This window comes from Pygoscelis adeliae, unplaced genomic scaffold (genome assembly GCF_000699105.1).
Source record: "Pygoscelis adeliae isolate BGI_AS28 unplaced genomic scaffold, ASM69910v1 Scaffold420, whole genome shotgun sequence".
Classification (NCBI taxonomy): domain Eukaryota; kingdom Metazoa; phylum Chordata; class Aves; order Sphenisciformes; family Spheniscidae; genus Pygoscelis; species Pygoscelis adeliae.
This window is the reverse complement of record NW_008823871.1, coordinates 1,076,718-1,089,173: the sequence shown is the minus strand read 5'-3', so window position 1 is coordinate 1,089,173 and position 12,456 is coordinate 1,076,718. Positions and strand designations below refer to the sequence as shown.

Below are 12,456 nucleotides of genomic sequence, written 5' to 3'. Positions count from 1 at the left end.
AGGCTCTTAGACACCTGCCTCTCTGAGCATCGCGTTGAGCTTCCCTTGACGCCAGTTTGAAACACGGATGCCAGAAGTGACAGTCAAACCGCGGCAGCGGAGGAGCCGCTGCATCACCTCCCTCCATCTGACCCTGGTTTTGGGGTGCCTGTCTAAAAAATTCAGAGGCACCCATCTGCTGTGGCAGAGAAAGGGGATGTGCCCTGCCCCCCCAATAACTAATACATTTTCCAAGTCTGCACTATTATTTTGGGGGAAGTCAGTTATTTTAATGCTGGGAAGCGAGGGCGGTTTAAAATAAACCCTCCCTTCGGAGCCCGAGGAAGATGGGTGTGAGCTGCAGAGGGGAGTCCGTAGGTTGGGAATAATTAATGCAGCACACGGTAACGAAGTCATCTGCGACGGCGCTGTTAGCAAAGTCTTCGCGATGGTGCCTTTAGCGTGGTGTTGGGGGGTGGGAAGATGGGTTTGGGGAGAATATGTCTGGGGGGGCTTGGAGCTGGTGTGCTCTGGGTAGAGCCGTGGGATGCTCTGGGAGAGCCAGGGACCGGAGGGGCAGGGGAGCAGGGATGCGTCGCCAAGGATGGATGTGGAGTGAGATCCCACGGGAGCTTACCCCAGCCGTCCCTGACGTAAAGGGCCACGAACTGGACTGCGGGGGGTGTAAATAAACCTGATGCTGATGAGCTGCTGCAAGCTGCTTAGTACAAATGTAATGAGGGGAATCGCAGCCAGACCTCCCCGCTGGGAGCAGCGGCGATGGCAGCGCCTGCCCTTCCCCATGCTGGGGTGAGGGGGTGTCCCCAAAAGAGGAGCGGTGTTGGGATGGGGAGGAGGTGGCTGTGGTCTCATTCCTCCTTCTTCTTCTGCTCCCCTCGCAGATGGCGAGAGGCTGGGGGAGGTGACTGATCCTGGCCGGCGGCCGGCAGCAGCCCAGGCATCGGCATGGCGGAGGAAAGCCGAGGACTCCAGCGAGAGCCGCGAGGAGGAGCCCATGGTAATCAGAGAGCCGGAGCGTGGTCAGGTGGGAAGGGACCTGTGGAGGTTGCTGGTCCGAGTCCCCTACCCAACACACGGCCAACTAGAGCAGGGTGCTCCAAGCCTTGTCCAACAGAGTAGATCCAAGGATGGAGAGGGCACAGCCTCTCTGGTTCTGCTCAGCAACCCTCATGGTGGATAAAAAAAAATCCCTAATATCCCACTGAAACTTCTAGTGTTGCGCCTTATGCCTCTTGCCTTGTCGCTGTGCTCCTCTGAGAAGAGTCTGGCATCATCTTCTCTGCACCCCTCTCTTGCGTAGCTGTCAATGGCAATAAGGTCCTGCTTTGCTGGGCAAAGCCACCTTCTCCTGTGTCCTCTGCTCCATCTTGCTAACCTCCGCTTGTCCGTCCTAGACTGGAGAGCCCCAAACTGGACCCGGTATACCCCAGGTGGGGTCTCCAAGCAGAAACTGGAGAGAGGATCTCTCCTTGCTAACAACCCAGGACACACTTGGCATCGTAGCCACGAGGACACCCTGCTGTCCTCTGTTCAACTTGTCACCAAGCCCTTGTTCAACACCCTGCTGTCCCCTGTTCAACCTGTTGTCACCAAGAGGCTTCGGAGCAGGGCAGGCCGGTGGGATGGTGGGAGAGGGAAGCCACGTGGTCTCCCCTGCCCCATCCCAACAGCAGGTCACTGCCAAACTGCTGCAAGTCCCCATGACAGCGAGTTGCCATCGGGGTGGGCATTGCTTGGGCTATTCCCAAGCCATGGTACTTTGAGCACGGGTGAGTGTTTCATTGTCTGGAGGGAGGAGAAAGCATCGAGTCCCGTCCCTGCAGCCAGAGCCCTCTTGGTGCCCATCGCTTTATGCCTAGCCCTGCTCGGTGTCTTTCACAGCTGCTGGACATCTACAGCATCACTGGCTCTGCAATTAAAAGCCCAGCCCACCTTCAGCAAATAACCCACCCCCCGTTTCCAGCTGCGGGGAGCTGGGCTGTGAATAGTCCCCTCTGTTGGGGCAGGCAGGGGAAAAGTTCACTTCAGTTTGAAAGCAAACAGCCTGCTCGAAAGGACTCTGCAAACCAGAGCAAAAAAATGCTGCTTCAAAAAAGGAGATGGAAAACTTTCCTCCTGGTGAGCTCCCAACCGTGGATCTTGCTGTCAGCACAGCTGGTCCTTTATCTTTGGGGCAGGACAGGGATGCTGGTGGCTTGTTCTCTCCACGTCTCACCCGAGGGATGGAGGGATGGAGACCTGTCCTGGTCCCTCTCCACAGAGGGACAGAGAGGTTTTTCCCGGTGCTGGGGGTGGAGAGCCACGTGCCAGAAAGGAGAGCCGGCTTTGGGCTAGGCAGCAATTAAGTGGTGAGAAATATGGATGGAGAAGAGGCTGATTGCACCTGGCTGGCTGGCAGGGGATGGGCGAGAAAGGATGACCGCTGCTCTGATCTCTCCCAGCTCCTCAGAAATAAGGGACAGACGGACAAAGGAAGAAAATGAGGTGCCCGGAGAAAGCACGGGCTGGTGCTGGGTGAGGACAGAGAGGGACAGCGGGAATTGCATCTCGGCTTTCCCCGGGAGGAGGATGAATCCTTCCAACAAGCACGGCACAGTTATGCCACGTCCCTAATCACGTCTTTCAAGGGCACTGCTCCCCTCCTCCGGGATGCTAATGAGTTGTTTAGGCAAAGTTTGCTAATTATTTCTTTGGCACTGTGCATCCTAATGGGCTGTGCTTTGTCGATGCTGTGGTTGTTCTTGCCTGGGCTTGGGGCCGGGCTCTGCTTTCGGAGAGGGTCGGCTCTGCTCTTCGGGGGGTGGCACGGTCCCTCCTTGCCTGGCTGAGGCCATGGGGGACGATGACTGTGAATCCTGCTGGGACAGGTGGCAGGGCCATCCATGCCCCCCTCGGTCCCATCCCCGGAGAGGGCTGGTGCTGAGGGCAGGCGTCACCAGTGTGACGATGGGCTGTGACACCAGCCAGGTCCCCGTGTGACAGGCACAGCTTCCCATCACCCCAAGCAAGGGACAGAGTGGCGGGTTGGTGGTCGCTTTGGAGAGGGTTGGTGGCTCTTCCTTCCCCATGTCCCTCCTCTGCCTGCGCTCCCTGGGATGTGATGGCAGAGAGTTGGGGCAATGCCCACGGGGGTGGCACGGGCTCGCTCCGGCTCAGCCTGTGGCTGCCAACGTGGTAGAAGAGGAGGATGCTCTGGGCGGGCTCCAGTAACGCCTGGCTCTTCCTTGCCACCCATCACCTTTTCGGCAAGCTGGGGGCACATGAATGCTCACCTAATCTCTCTAAGTTACAAGACACAAGCAATTGGATTAACCTAATCCCTTCTAAAGGAAGAGGGGGAGCAGAGAAGCATCCCACTTCCTCCACCCATGAGCAGATGTAGAGATTGCTTTTGCTCTTTTGGAGACGGAGCCCAAAATACTCTGTTTCCAGTAGCCCATCAGACCAGGCAAATATTTTGGATGAACAGAAAACTCACTGTTTGGGAGAAGTTTCTCTCCTTGGCAGAGGAAGGGAAACAAGTTTAGCTGGAACATTTTGAAACTCTGCTCCCTAGGACACCTTGCCAATATTTTTTTGCCTCCTCCTGTCCCTGCTTTCCTTTGCCATTAGCTTGAAAGCTTTCGCATTGGTTTGGCAATGCTTGACATCCAAAATGAGATGTTTAGATCTAGGGAGACGTCCTGCAAGCACAGCCGGGCTGGCCCCAATCCCCCCATCTCTCATCTCTCCCTCCTGCTTCCTTGGCAGAACGATGGGCAGGACTTGGACGGCTGGTTTTCCAGAGACCAACGGTCCAACCGAGCCACCACACACCCCAAACTCAACCTGACCAAGCAGGCTTTGCCCTGGAACGAGCAGGTAAGCGGGCAGGGAGCAGCAAAGGGTGTGATGGTGGAGGAGGAGGTCCACCCAGCCCCTCGCTGGGGAGCCTGCAGCCCATGTCTCCCCAGCGTGCCAGGCTTCAAAGTCATCTCCAGCCATCCTCCTTCCTGGTCTCCATCACCCAGCCTGGCCCGGGGGCTCTGTCTGGTCCCGCAGTCAATGTGGTGTCCATGAGGATGAGCTCCTTGCCTGTGTGCGAGGAGCCGGCGGGTGCGTGTTGTGGGTGTGCATCAGCTCCCTCGTCAGGCTGTGCCCCCACGCGTGGGTGTGCAAGGGGGCATCTTGCTGCATGTCTTCTCCAGATGGGTCCATGCTGTGCCCGCCTCCTGGTGCTGGCTGCATGCTGGTGGGATGGATGCTGGGGGTGGGTGGAGGATGGGGTTGGGCCTTTGGTGCCATATCCAGACAAACATCCCTTGTCCAAATGTGCTTGGGAACCAAAGGAGCAGCAGCAGGAGGAGGGTTATCTCCTGGGGGCTGGTGTCGTGACCCTGGGGCTGGCACAGGGATGGGAGCTCAGCCTTTCCTCAGTGTCACTGCAGAAGAGCTGAGGCTGGGCAGGTGACACCCCTAGGGCTTGACATGCCCGTTTCAGCCTGCCCTAATGCTGTCCTTGGGAGGTGAGGGGGGATGTGAGGAGGACACCCTGCTCATCTGCCTCTCTCGTCCCGCAGTACAAAGGGAAGGCAAACTTGCACGTCTTCGAAGACTGGTGTGGAGGGGCCGTGAGGCACCTGAGGAAGAACCTCCATTTTCCGCTCTTTCCCCATGTGAGTCCTGGGCCTGATGGCGGTGGGTCGGAGGGAGGGTCCGCTTATCCCTCTCTGGATGCTGCTGGATCTCCGCTGGCTGTGGGCTTGGTCCTCAAGACCTTTGCTTGCAGGCTTTTGGGTTTGGTTTGGGGCAGGTAATTCCCAGCAGAGCAGGGATGGAGGGAGAGGTGGGTGGTGATGGGACCTCCATGTCCCCTCTGGTGCCAAGGGCACGGGACGCCAGGATAACAAGGAGGAGGTGGGCAGGGTGATGTTGGTGCCAGGCATGAGCCTGGGCATGAACTCTTCATGCTTTCATGTCTCTGTCTCTCCTCCGCAGACCCGCACCACAGTGAAAAAGCTGGCTGTGTCACCCAAGTGGAAGAACTACGGGCTGAGGATTTTTGGCTACATCCACCCCTTCAAGGATGGTGAGTGATGGAGCTTGGCTTCTTCTCTCCCTGCAGCAATGTGGAGAAGCTGCCTCCTTCCCGCTTCTTGGGCCACACGAGGACAGAAGGGCTCCTAGAGACTGTCCCCAAACCCCTGGGTCCCAGGCAGGAGCTCCATAGTTGCTTCGAAGGGAGACGAAGCCCCGATCCCATCCAGGACAGAGCCACGATGTGGGGTCTGGGGAGACCCCATCACCTCTGTCCATCTGCTGTATCCCGCTGTGGTGACCCTCTCCTTTGCTCTCCCCAGGGGATTTCCAGTTTTCTGTGGCATCGGATGACAATTCGGAGTTCTGGCTCAGCTCTGATGAGAGTCCGTCCAACTCCCGGCTGGCTGCATTCGTGGGCAAGGTACGCGCCGTCATCCTCGACCCTCTGCCTTTCCCTGCACCAGGGATGCTCGAGCTCCCACCGAGGGCGTCTGCTCCCTCGGGGTGCCTTGCTCCTCGCTCCCAGTATGCTGATAACCATCCTGAGTGCCTTTTGGGGGTCTCTAGCACTCAATTAACGATGTTTCAAACCCATGGGCGCTCTTCAGCCACCACAAATTCTCCCTTCTACAAGTGCCTCTGCTGCAGCAGCTCTTAAAGGGAGCGTGCAGGGTCCGTGCGTGACTTTGCCGGAGGCAGCTCACCTGCTTCTTTGCCCCCTTAGGAAATGCCGGGCTATTTCAGCCTGGTCCCATCTCTGCCCCTGGCCAGGCCTGGGTTGGCTTCTGAAGGACCATCTGCCCCTTGGTCCCATCCTAGTTGTAGCTACCAAAGACCAGCTTATGTCCCAGATTTAATATTTGCTCCTGGATTTTCTTGGCGTTAACTCCTGTAACTGGAAACCCTGTGGTCCGTCATTGCACCCATCATTTTTGGGATCTTAGTACTGTTGGCTGGTGACAAGTTCTTGTGGCTGGAGTGCCACCAGCTGGGGACAAGCAGGCCCTGGGATAGAACTCCTGGGATATCCTCCTGCCTGAAGAGCTGTTCTGCAGCATGGCATAGTGCCCGATGGAGGTGGAGGAGAGATTCTCACAGCCCGGTGGGGTTTGGGCCTCGTGCCTGCTTGGCCCGTCGTGTCCCCGGTGCTCTCACACGCTCCTTCTTCCTTCCTCCAGCTGGGCACTGAGTGGACGGCGCCGGGAGAGTTCACCAAATTCAGCTCGCAAGTCTCCAAGCCTTTACGGTAAGTGTGTCCTTGCTCCTGCTGCACATTCCGGGTGGATGGAGTTGGGGAGATGGAGCTGTTGGTTCCAAGCTGACTCTGACCAGTTCCTCCTCCCCAGGAGGAGACCCCGGCCATGGTCTCTTCCCAAAAGGCATGTGGGGTCTGGGCTGGACAGGAGCTCAACCAACCATGCCCCCAGGCCCATGGCTTGAAGATGTTGGGAGCTGCAGCCACTGCTGCAGATGATGACATGGGGACGGGGGATCCCCCCGATCTCATGAAGCTTCTCAGCAGTGGGATGGAGGAGCAGATACCCACATCACGCTGCCTGTCTCCTTGCCCCAGGAAGGTTTAGCCACATGTGAGCAAGACAGAGGCAGTTTCCTGAGATGGCTCCTCTAGTGGGAGAGCTCCCATCGCACCGGCAGTGGTAGCAGTCAGCTCAGCAATGTTTTCTAACTGGCTTCTTCCCTTCTTGTGCAGCCTCATGTCCTCCAGACGCTACTACTTCGAGCTGCTCCACAAACAAGACGACCGAGGTTCAGACCACGTGGAAGTTGGCGTGAGTAAATGTCCCCACCCTGTGCTCCTTTCAAGGCTTGTCCTGTCAAGAGCTGATGCCAGGGCTTTTCCCAGCGTGCATTAAAACACTTTATCCTGGAGCAAAGCCACGATTTCCCATGGCTGCCAGCGGCTCAGCGACGAGTCAGAGTCACTTTGACAGAGCTGGGGCTCATCTTCTCATCTCCCTGGGCTATTCCTGCGCAGGACGCCTGGCACGGGCTGCTTTTCTCCGTGCTCATCCGATCCTTTTGTGCTGCTGGCCTTTCGGGAGCTAAAGACGCTGCCATCCCTCGCTTGTGCTCCTGCCTTGCTGATGTGCTCCCGTAATGGATGCTAACGGAGCAGCCCCTTCGCTCCAGGCTCCAGTGGCGCTGGGACACCCAGTTCTGTGTGGCCAGTCCCATCCCTTCTCCTTTCTCTTTGACCTTCTGCAGGAGGACTGGCAGAGGCAGAAAGGTCCCCCATGGGCTGCTTCTCTGAGGAGCCCATTGCCATGGGCAAGGAGAGCCCAGACCGTGTAAGGTCAGAGCAGGCAGGTCCCAGGACACCATCTGTGAGTGGCAGCCCATCTTGCTGGCTTGTGTCCCAGGGTCAGTGGTGGGAGAGATGGCCGAGATGATGGAGCAGGTCCCTTTTTATTTCTCTTCCGTAGAGATACCATGAGTTTCAAATCTGAACTTGTCTGCCTTGGCTGCACAACCCTGGCAAAGCCTGGAGTGTGTGTTGGGAGCTCAGGCTGTCTTTGGGAGGGGAATATGTTGGCTCGTTAGCAAAGGTTTCCTTTCTCCCAAGCAGTCATTAATCACTGGAGTCAAACTTGTGCCAGCAAAGCATCAGAGAGGCTGACAACACCCCTTCCTCGCTGGCTCCCTCCTCCCCGTCGCTCAACCTCGCCCTCCCAGGGCTCCATCTCGGTCCATCCTGATAAGATCTGCATTTCTGCTGTGAAAAACAAATAGATGGGGGAGACATTTTTTTGCTGGAGGGAGGGAAGCCTTTCAGATGTTCAGAAAGAAACAACAAAAAACCAGGACCCTAATGCATCTCTCCCTGTGGGTATTTAAGGGCTTGTCTGGACAAAGGCTCGACATGCTTTTAAAATACACATAGTTAAATCAGCGCAGGCAGCTGTGAAGACCCTCTTTAAGTCAACGCAAACTTGTCTGCTGTTAATGTGCCTTCACGCAGCACCGGAGCAGGGCGCAGGAAGGAGAGGAGGCGTTGTAGGTCTCGGTGCATGATGGCTTTGGCTCTGGTCCTTGATGGGTGCCGTGGCCTCCCTGCTCTGTTCCCCAGGGTTGAAGCGGGGCGTGTGGAGAAGCTGCCCCGTGCCCCAGCATCGTCCCTCCCCTGCGAGGCAGGACATGTGGCTGTGCTGCCTCCCATGATGTTATCGATGCTTCTGGTGATGCGGGGCTGAATCTGGCCTGCCTGGCCCGGAGGACCACAGGTGGCCATGTGGCAGTCCCGACAGGGAAGCAGCATGAGCCTGTGTCCTACCTCCGGGAGCCTTCCCCTCTCTGACCATGCAGGGGATGCCTGCTAATCCCAAATCACCTGGGGTAAAGGCAGGAGATGGGCCTGGGTCTGTGCTGGGGCAGGATCAGTCCTCTCCCTTGTTTCTCTCCTGCAGGGTCAGGGCTGGGATCAGTGCAGGCAAGTTTCTGGGAGCTGAGGATGGGGGAGGACCCACCCTAGGGTGCCTGGGGTTGGGCAGCTGCATCCTGAACCCCTGCCACCCCCCCCACTCATTCTCCATCTCCTTTTATTTTTTCCTAGTGGCGAGTTTTCCTCCCCAGCTTGAAGTTCGAAGTGATCGACTCCTCCTACATCTCTCTGTACACAGGTAAGGCTCACGCGTGTCCGCCTGCAGCCATAGCAAGCAAGCTCTTGAGGGGGCTGTGCGTGTTGGTGCAGCTGGGGAGAGACAGCACCAGAGCCCGGGAAGAAAACCAGATCCTGGGAAATCAGATCCTGGGGGAAGATCTCAGCTTCTCAACCCCCCTAGAGCTTCTGCTGGGTGTAAGGAAGGAGGCAGGGGGCTGTGGTGGGTAGGGGTGATGCTGGCAGCGTGCTGCGACCCTCCTAAAAATGGCATGCAAGGTGGCATGCCACGGAAACACAGCTCTCCTGGTGCTCCAGCCTCGTCCCTGCTAATGAGACCACGGAGGGCTGGCTCCTTGGCCTGGCCCTGAGTTATGGAGAGCTGTCGTGTAAGCAGGGATGGATGGCGCAAGGTTTAATTAAATCTATAGATCTTCTGCTTCCTGCCCCTTCCCTGGCAGCAGGAAGGGACTTGATAGATGGGTCCTGCCCCAGCGCTCAATACGCTGGAGGACTGGTCATCAAACATGCCCTGGAAGGTGTCGATAGCGCAGGAGGGGACAGGCAACAGGTGGGGATCAATGAGGAGAAGAGGGATGGAGGGGTATTGCTGGTATTGATGCCGGTTCCCATGAGATGGATGAAGTGCAAATAAATTCCTCCCTGACCGCTATCCGTCAGTGCTGTCTCTTTCCGCTTCTCTTTCCTGCTTCCCGGCTCCCTCAGACCCCAGCAGCATCCCGGGGCGAAGCCACGTCACTGGTGGGGAGCCCATACCTGTGGCATGGGGGACGCCAGCAGCACGCAGAGCATCCTCCTTCCTTCCTTTTCTCTGGGCTTTTCCAGGGGTTGCAGCCCAACCTCAGCCAGCTGCACGGAGGCGTTTGGGGAGCCTTTCCCTGCTGCAAGCAGAAGAATTTGGGGCTCGGGAAAGGGGGTCCTGTTCACTTTAGGACCTGCCTGCTTCCCTGCAGCTCCGTAGCAGGGCTGCCTGGAAAGGGAGCACCCTTGGGTGCTCAGGGCAGGCAGCTCTGAGCGTGGTGATGGTGACTGGAGCAAGGTGACCTCCCTCGGGGAGGTTCCGGGGGGCTGGTTGATAGCCAAGGACAACATGCCACCCTCATCCCTGAATAGGAGGCAAAACCAGCTCATGTTGCATTTACCTGCACCTCTGTGGGGAAGAACATTCACGGTTTAATTCCTGTGTCCTTGGGAGTTAAAGCCTCCAAGCATTGTCACCCCTTGTCTTTGAGCGTGGTGTGATGCTGTAATCGGAGCTGGGCTGCCTGGCTGAGATCAGTTGTACCCTTGTCTTCTCGGTGCTCGTTAGTTGATGGCAATAATCATTAGGCTGATTAGTCACGGGGTCTGTGAGTGTGAGAGAGGGCTGGAGGAGCTGGGTTTGCCCTCGTGCAAACACATCAGCTCCCCTTGTTCCCCTCGGAGCAGGAGGAATCCACAATCCTCCGAGCCTCCTTGATGGGAGGGATGGAGAGGTTGGGAAGTGCCACCTTGGAGGATGCTCCTGGGGCAATGCTCCGTATGCCATATGCCCGTGGGGTTCAGCCCCTGTCCTCGCGTTCTTCAGATGAATCGTCCCTGAAGATGAACCACGTGGAGCACATCCCGCAGACCTTGGCCAGCCATAGCGGGAGCTACCTCTGGGAGGCACAGCAAGATGAGCACGGGGCTGACATGCTGAAGTCTGACCCCAGGGACACCTTCTTCCTCAGTAAGTGGCTGGGACTGGACCCTCACACATCTCTGTGGGGTTTTGGGGAAGGAAAAAGGCAGGACCTGGCTGTCACAGGCACCCAGAGCATCCCTCCTACCTTCTGCCCATCTCTTGGGTGGAGGGCATCTCTGCTGGGGTCTATAGGGGGGCAAGTTGGGATGGTTTGGGCTACAGACTATAAGGTGGGTTGGGCTACGGGGGTGGTAGGGCACGGCTTGGGGCTGAGCCGCGGCTGCTTCTCCTCAGCCCCTGCGATTGAGGCCTCCCGAGTGGAGAATGTGCTAGTGCCCTGTGCCTACAGCCCGACCTACGTGGTGAAGGACTTCCCCATCGCCCGCTACCAGGGCCTGCAATTTGTAAGTGTCTCCCTGCAACGGGGATGGGGTCACGCTCCCATGGGGGACAGGGCGAAGCAGAGTGCTTTGCCCCCACCCCAGGGCAGGGATGTTTCCACCTGGTTAAAATCCAGGAGAAAATGTCCCTCGCTGGAGGATCAGGCTGAGCTTCCCCATCTTGACCCAAAAGGGTTTGGGTTAAAAGCCTTGGGGGGTGTTTGAGATGCTTGGGGGTCACCTCAGTGTTGAGGGGCTGTGCCGGTGGCCTTGGGTCCACGGCTCCTAGCCCTGCTGGCCCCCGCTTCCTCAGAGCGAGCCTGCTCTGCACCAGGGTGATGGCGGCGTGGTCGTCTCCTCAGGTCTACCTCTCGTTCGTGTACCCCAATGACTTCACGCGCCTCACTCACATGGAGACGGAGAACAAGTGCTTCTACAGGGAGTCCCCCCTCTACCTGGAGAAGTAAGTGTTGGGGGGGTGGTATTTGGGAATGGTACGTGGAGGGGGAGGAAGGGGCTCATGTCAACAGGGCACTCAAAGAGCTGGAGAAACGGCGCTGAGATGATGCATCCTCAGCCATGTGTCGCCAAGCTCCGTCCCCCACAGAAGGGCCACCTCCAGGCTGGCTCTTTTCCCATCTCTCGGGCATGTAGCAGCTTGAGACCTGGCAGTGCTCCTGGATTTTGGGAATCCCAGCTCCCTTCGGAGCCAGGCAGTGCCCGGGTGCCTGCGCTGCAGCCAGGGATGTTCCTCCCTACGCACACGCGGGCTCGCGTGTGTGCGAGCACGTCCCTTTGCGCGTACACCCCTCCCTTATCTCCGGGACCTCATCTTTCCTCTCTGTCTCCCAGGTTTGGTTTTTATAAGTACATGAAAATGGATGAAGAGGAGGAGGATCCACGCCAGCGAGCGTTTCTCTTCCTCAACCCAGACAGTGAGTCACTGCTCCCCACTGGCAGTTTTTTGGACATCTCTCAGCAGCTTGGCACGGGGCTGAGCACCTGGCATCCTTGCCCACCAGCCCATCCGCTCGGAGATGCAACTCATCGGGATGAGCGATGCTGGGGGGCTCGAGGAGGGCAGGGCTGCGTGGATCAGCTTGCCTCTGAGCAGTCCCGTGTGCCCTGTGGTCACGCATCCCGCTCGGCTCAGCCACAGAGCGCTGCGGGATATGGGAAGTGGGATGCTAGGGTTGGGATTCGCCCTCCCTGCTTCTTGAAGCCGAGTACCCACATCTCCTGGGTTGGCCTGGTCAGTGGGCAGCAGGATACGACCAGACCTGGTGTGGAGTCTGGGGATGTCCACGGAATCTGGGGATGCTCAGGGGGACCCGCAGGAGCCAGGTTGTTCAGAGCCTGCCTTGCTGTCGACTTGCAGCCTGGTAAAGCCCTGGCAGGCTAGCTTTGCTCCCGGATGAAATGAGTGGTGCCAAGATGTGGCTAAGGTTTGGAGGGGTTAACAGGCAGAGCCTGGAGCTGCCAGCCCTGGTGAGCATCAGTCAGTGCCCGCCAGCTCTCAGTCTCTGTCGCCCAGCGGCCGTTCGCAGGTTAATCTCTTGCTGGAGACAAGCTTTGCCTCCTTGCCTTGGGCCAGCACGCTGCAGGGGGTTGTGCCGAGCGGCCAGGACCCTCGGGGTATTTAACTCCGCCTTTACTCCCTAGATTTCCTGGAGGAGGAGGAGGAGGAAGGAGTGGATAGCCCTGAGCCCACAGACCCACCTTCTGAAGCCAAGGAGAAGAGTTTTGGGCCGGTA

The 12,456-nt window shown here is 57.9% G+C and overlaps 1 protein-coding gene across 1 annotated transcript in view; it reads left to right on the top strand.

Annotated features, from left to right (window-relative positions):
• The window catches only part of B4GALNT4 (beta-1,4-N-acetyl-galactosaminyl transferase 4), a 23,607-nt gene that overhangs the window by 7,457 nt on the left and 3,694 nt on the right, over nt 1-12,456 (top strand). The window contains exons 2-14 of the mRNA XM_009334067.1: nt 882-1,024; nt 3,751-3,861; nt 4,560-4,655; nt 4,978-5,068; nt 5,340-5,440; nt 6,198-6,265; nt 6,731-6,809; nt 8,591-8,657; nt 10,224-10,367; nt 10,617-10,726; nt 11,065-11,165; nt 11,555-11,637; nt 12,365-12,453. Of these exons, the coding sequence (XP_009332342.1) occupies nt 882-1,024; nt 3,751-3,861; nt 4,560-4,655; nt 4,978-5,068; nt 5,340-5,440; nt 6,198-6,265; nt 6,731-6,809; nt 8,591-8,657; nt 10,224-10,367; nt 10,617-10,726; nt 11,065-11,165; nt 11,555-11,637; nt 12,365-12,453 (1,283 nt within the window). The remainder of the gene's footprint in view (nt 1-881; nt 1,025-3,750; nt 3,862-4,559; nt 4,656-4,977; nt 5,069-5,339; nt 5,441-6,197; nt 6,266-6,730; nt 6,810-8,590; nt 8,658-10,223; nt 10,368-10,616; nt 10,727-11,064; nt 11,166-11,554; nt 11,638-12,364; nt 12,454-12,456) is intronic.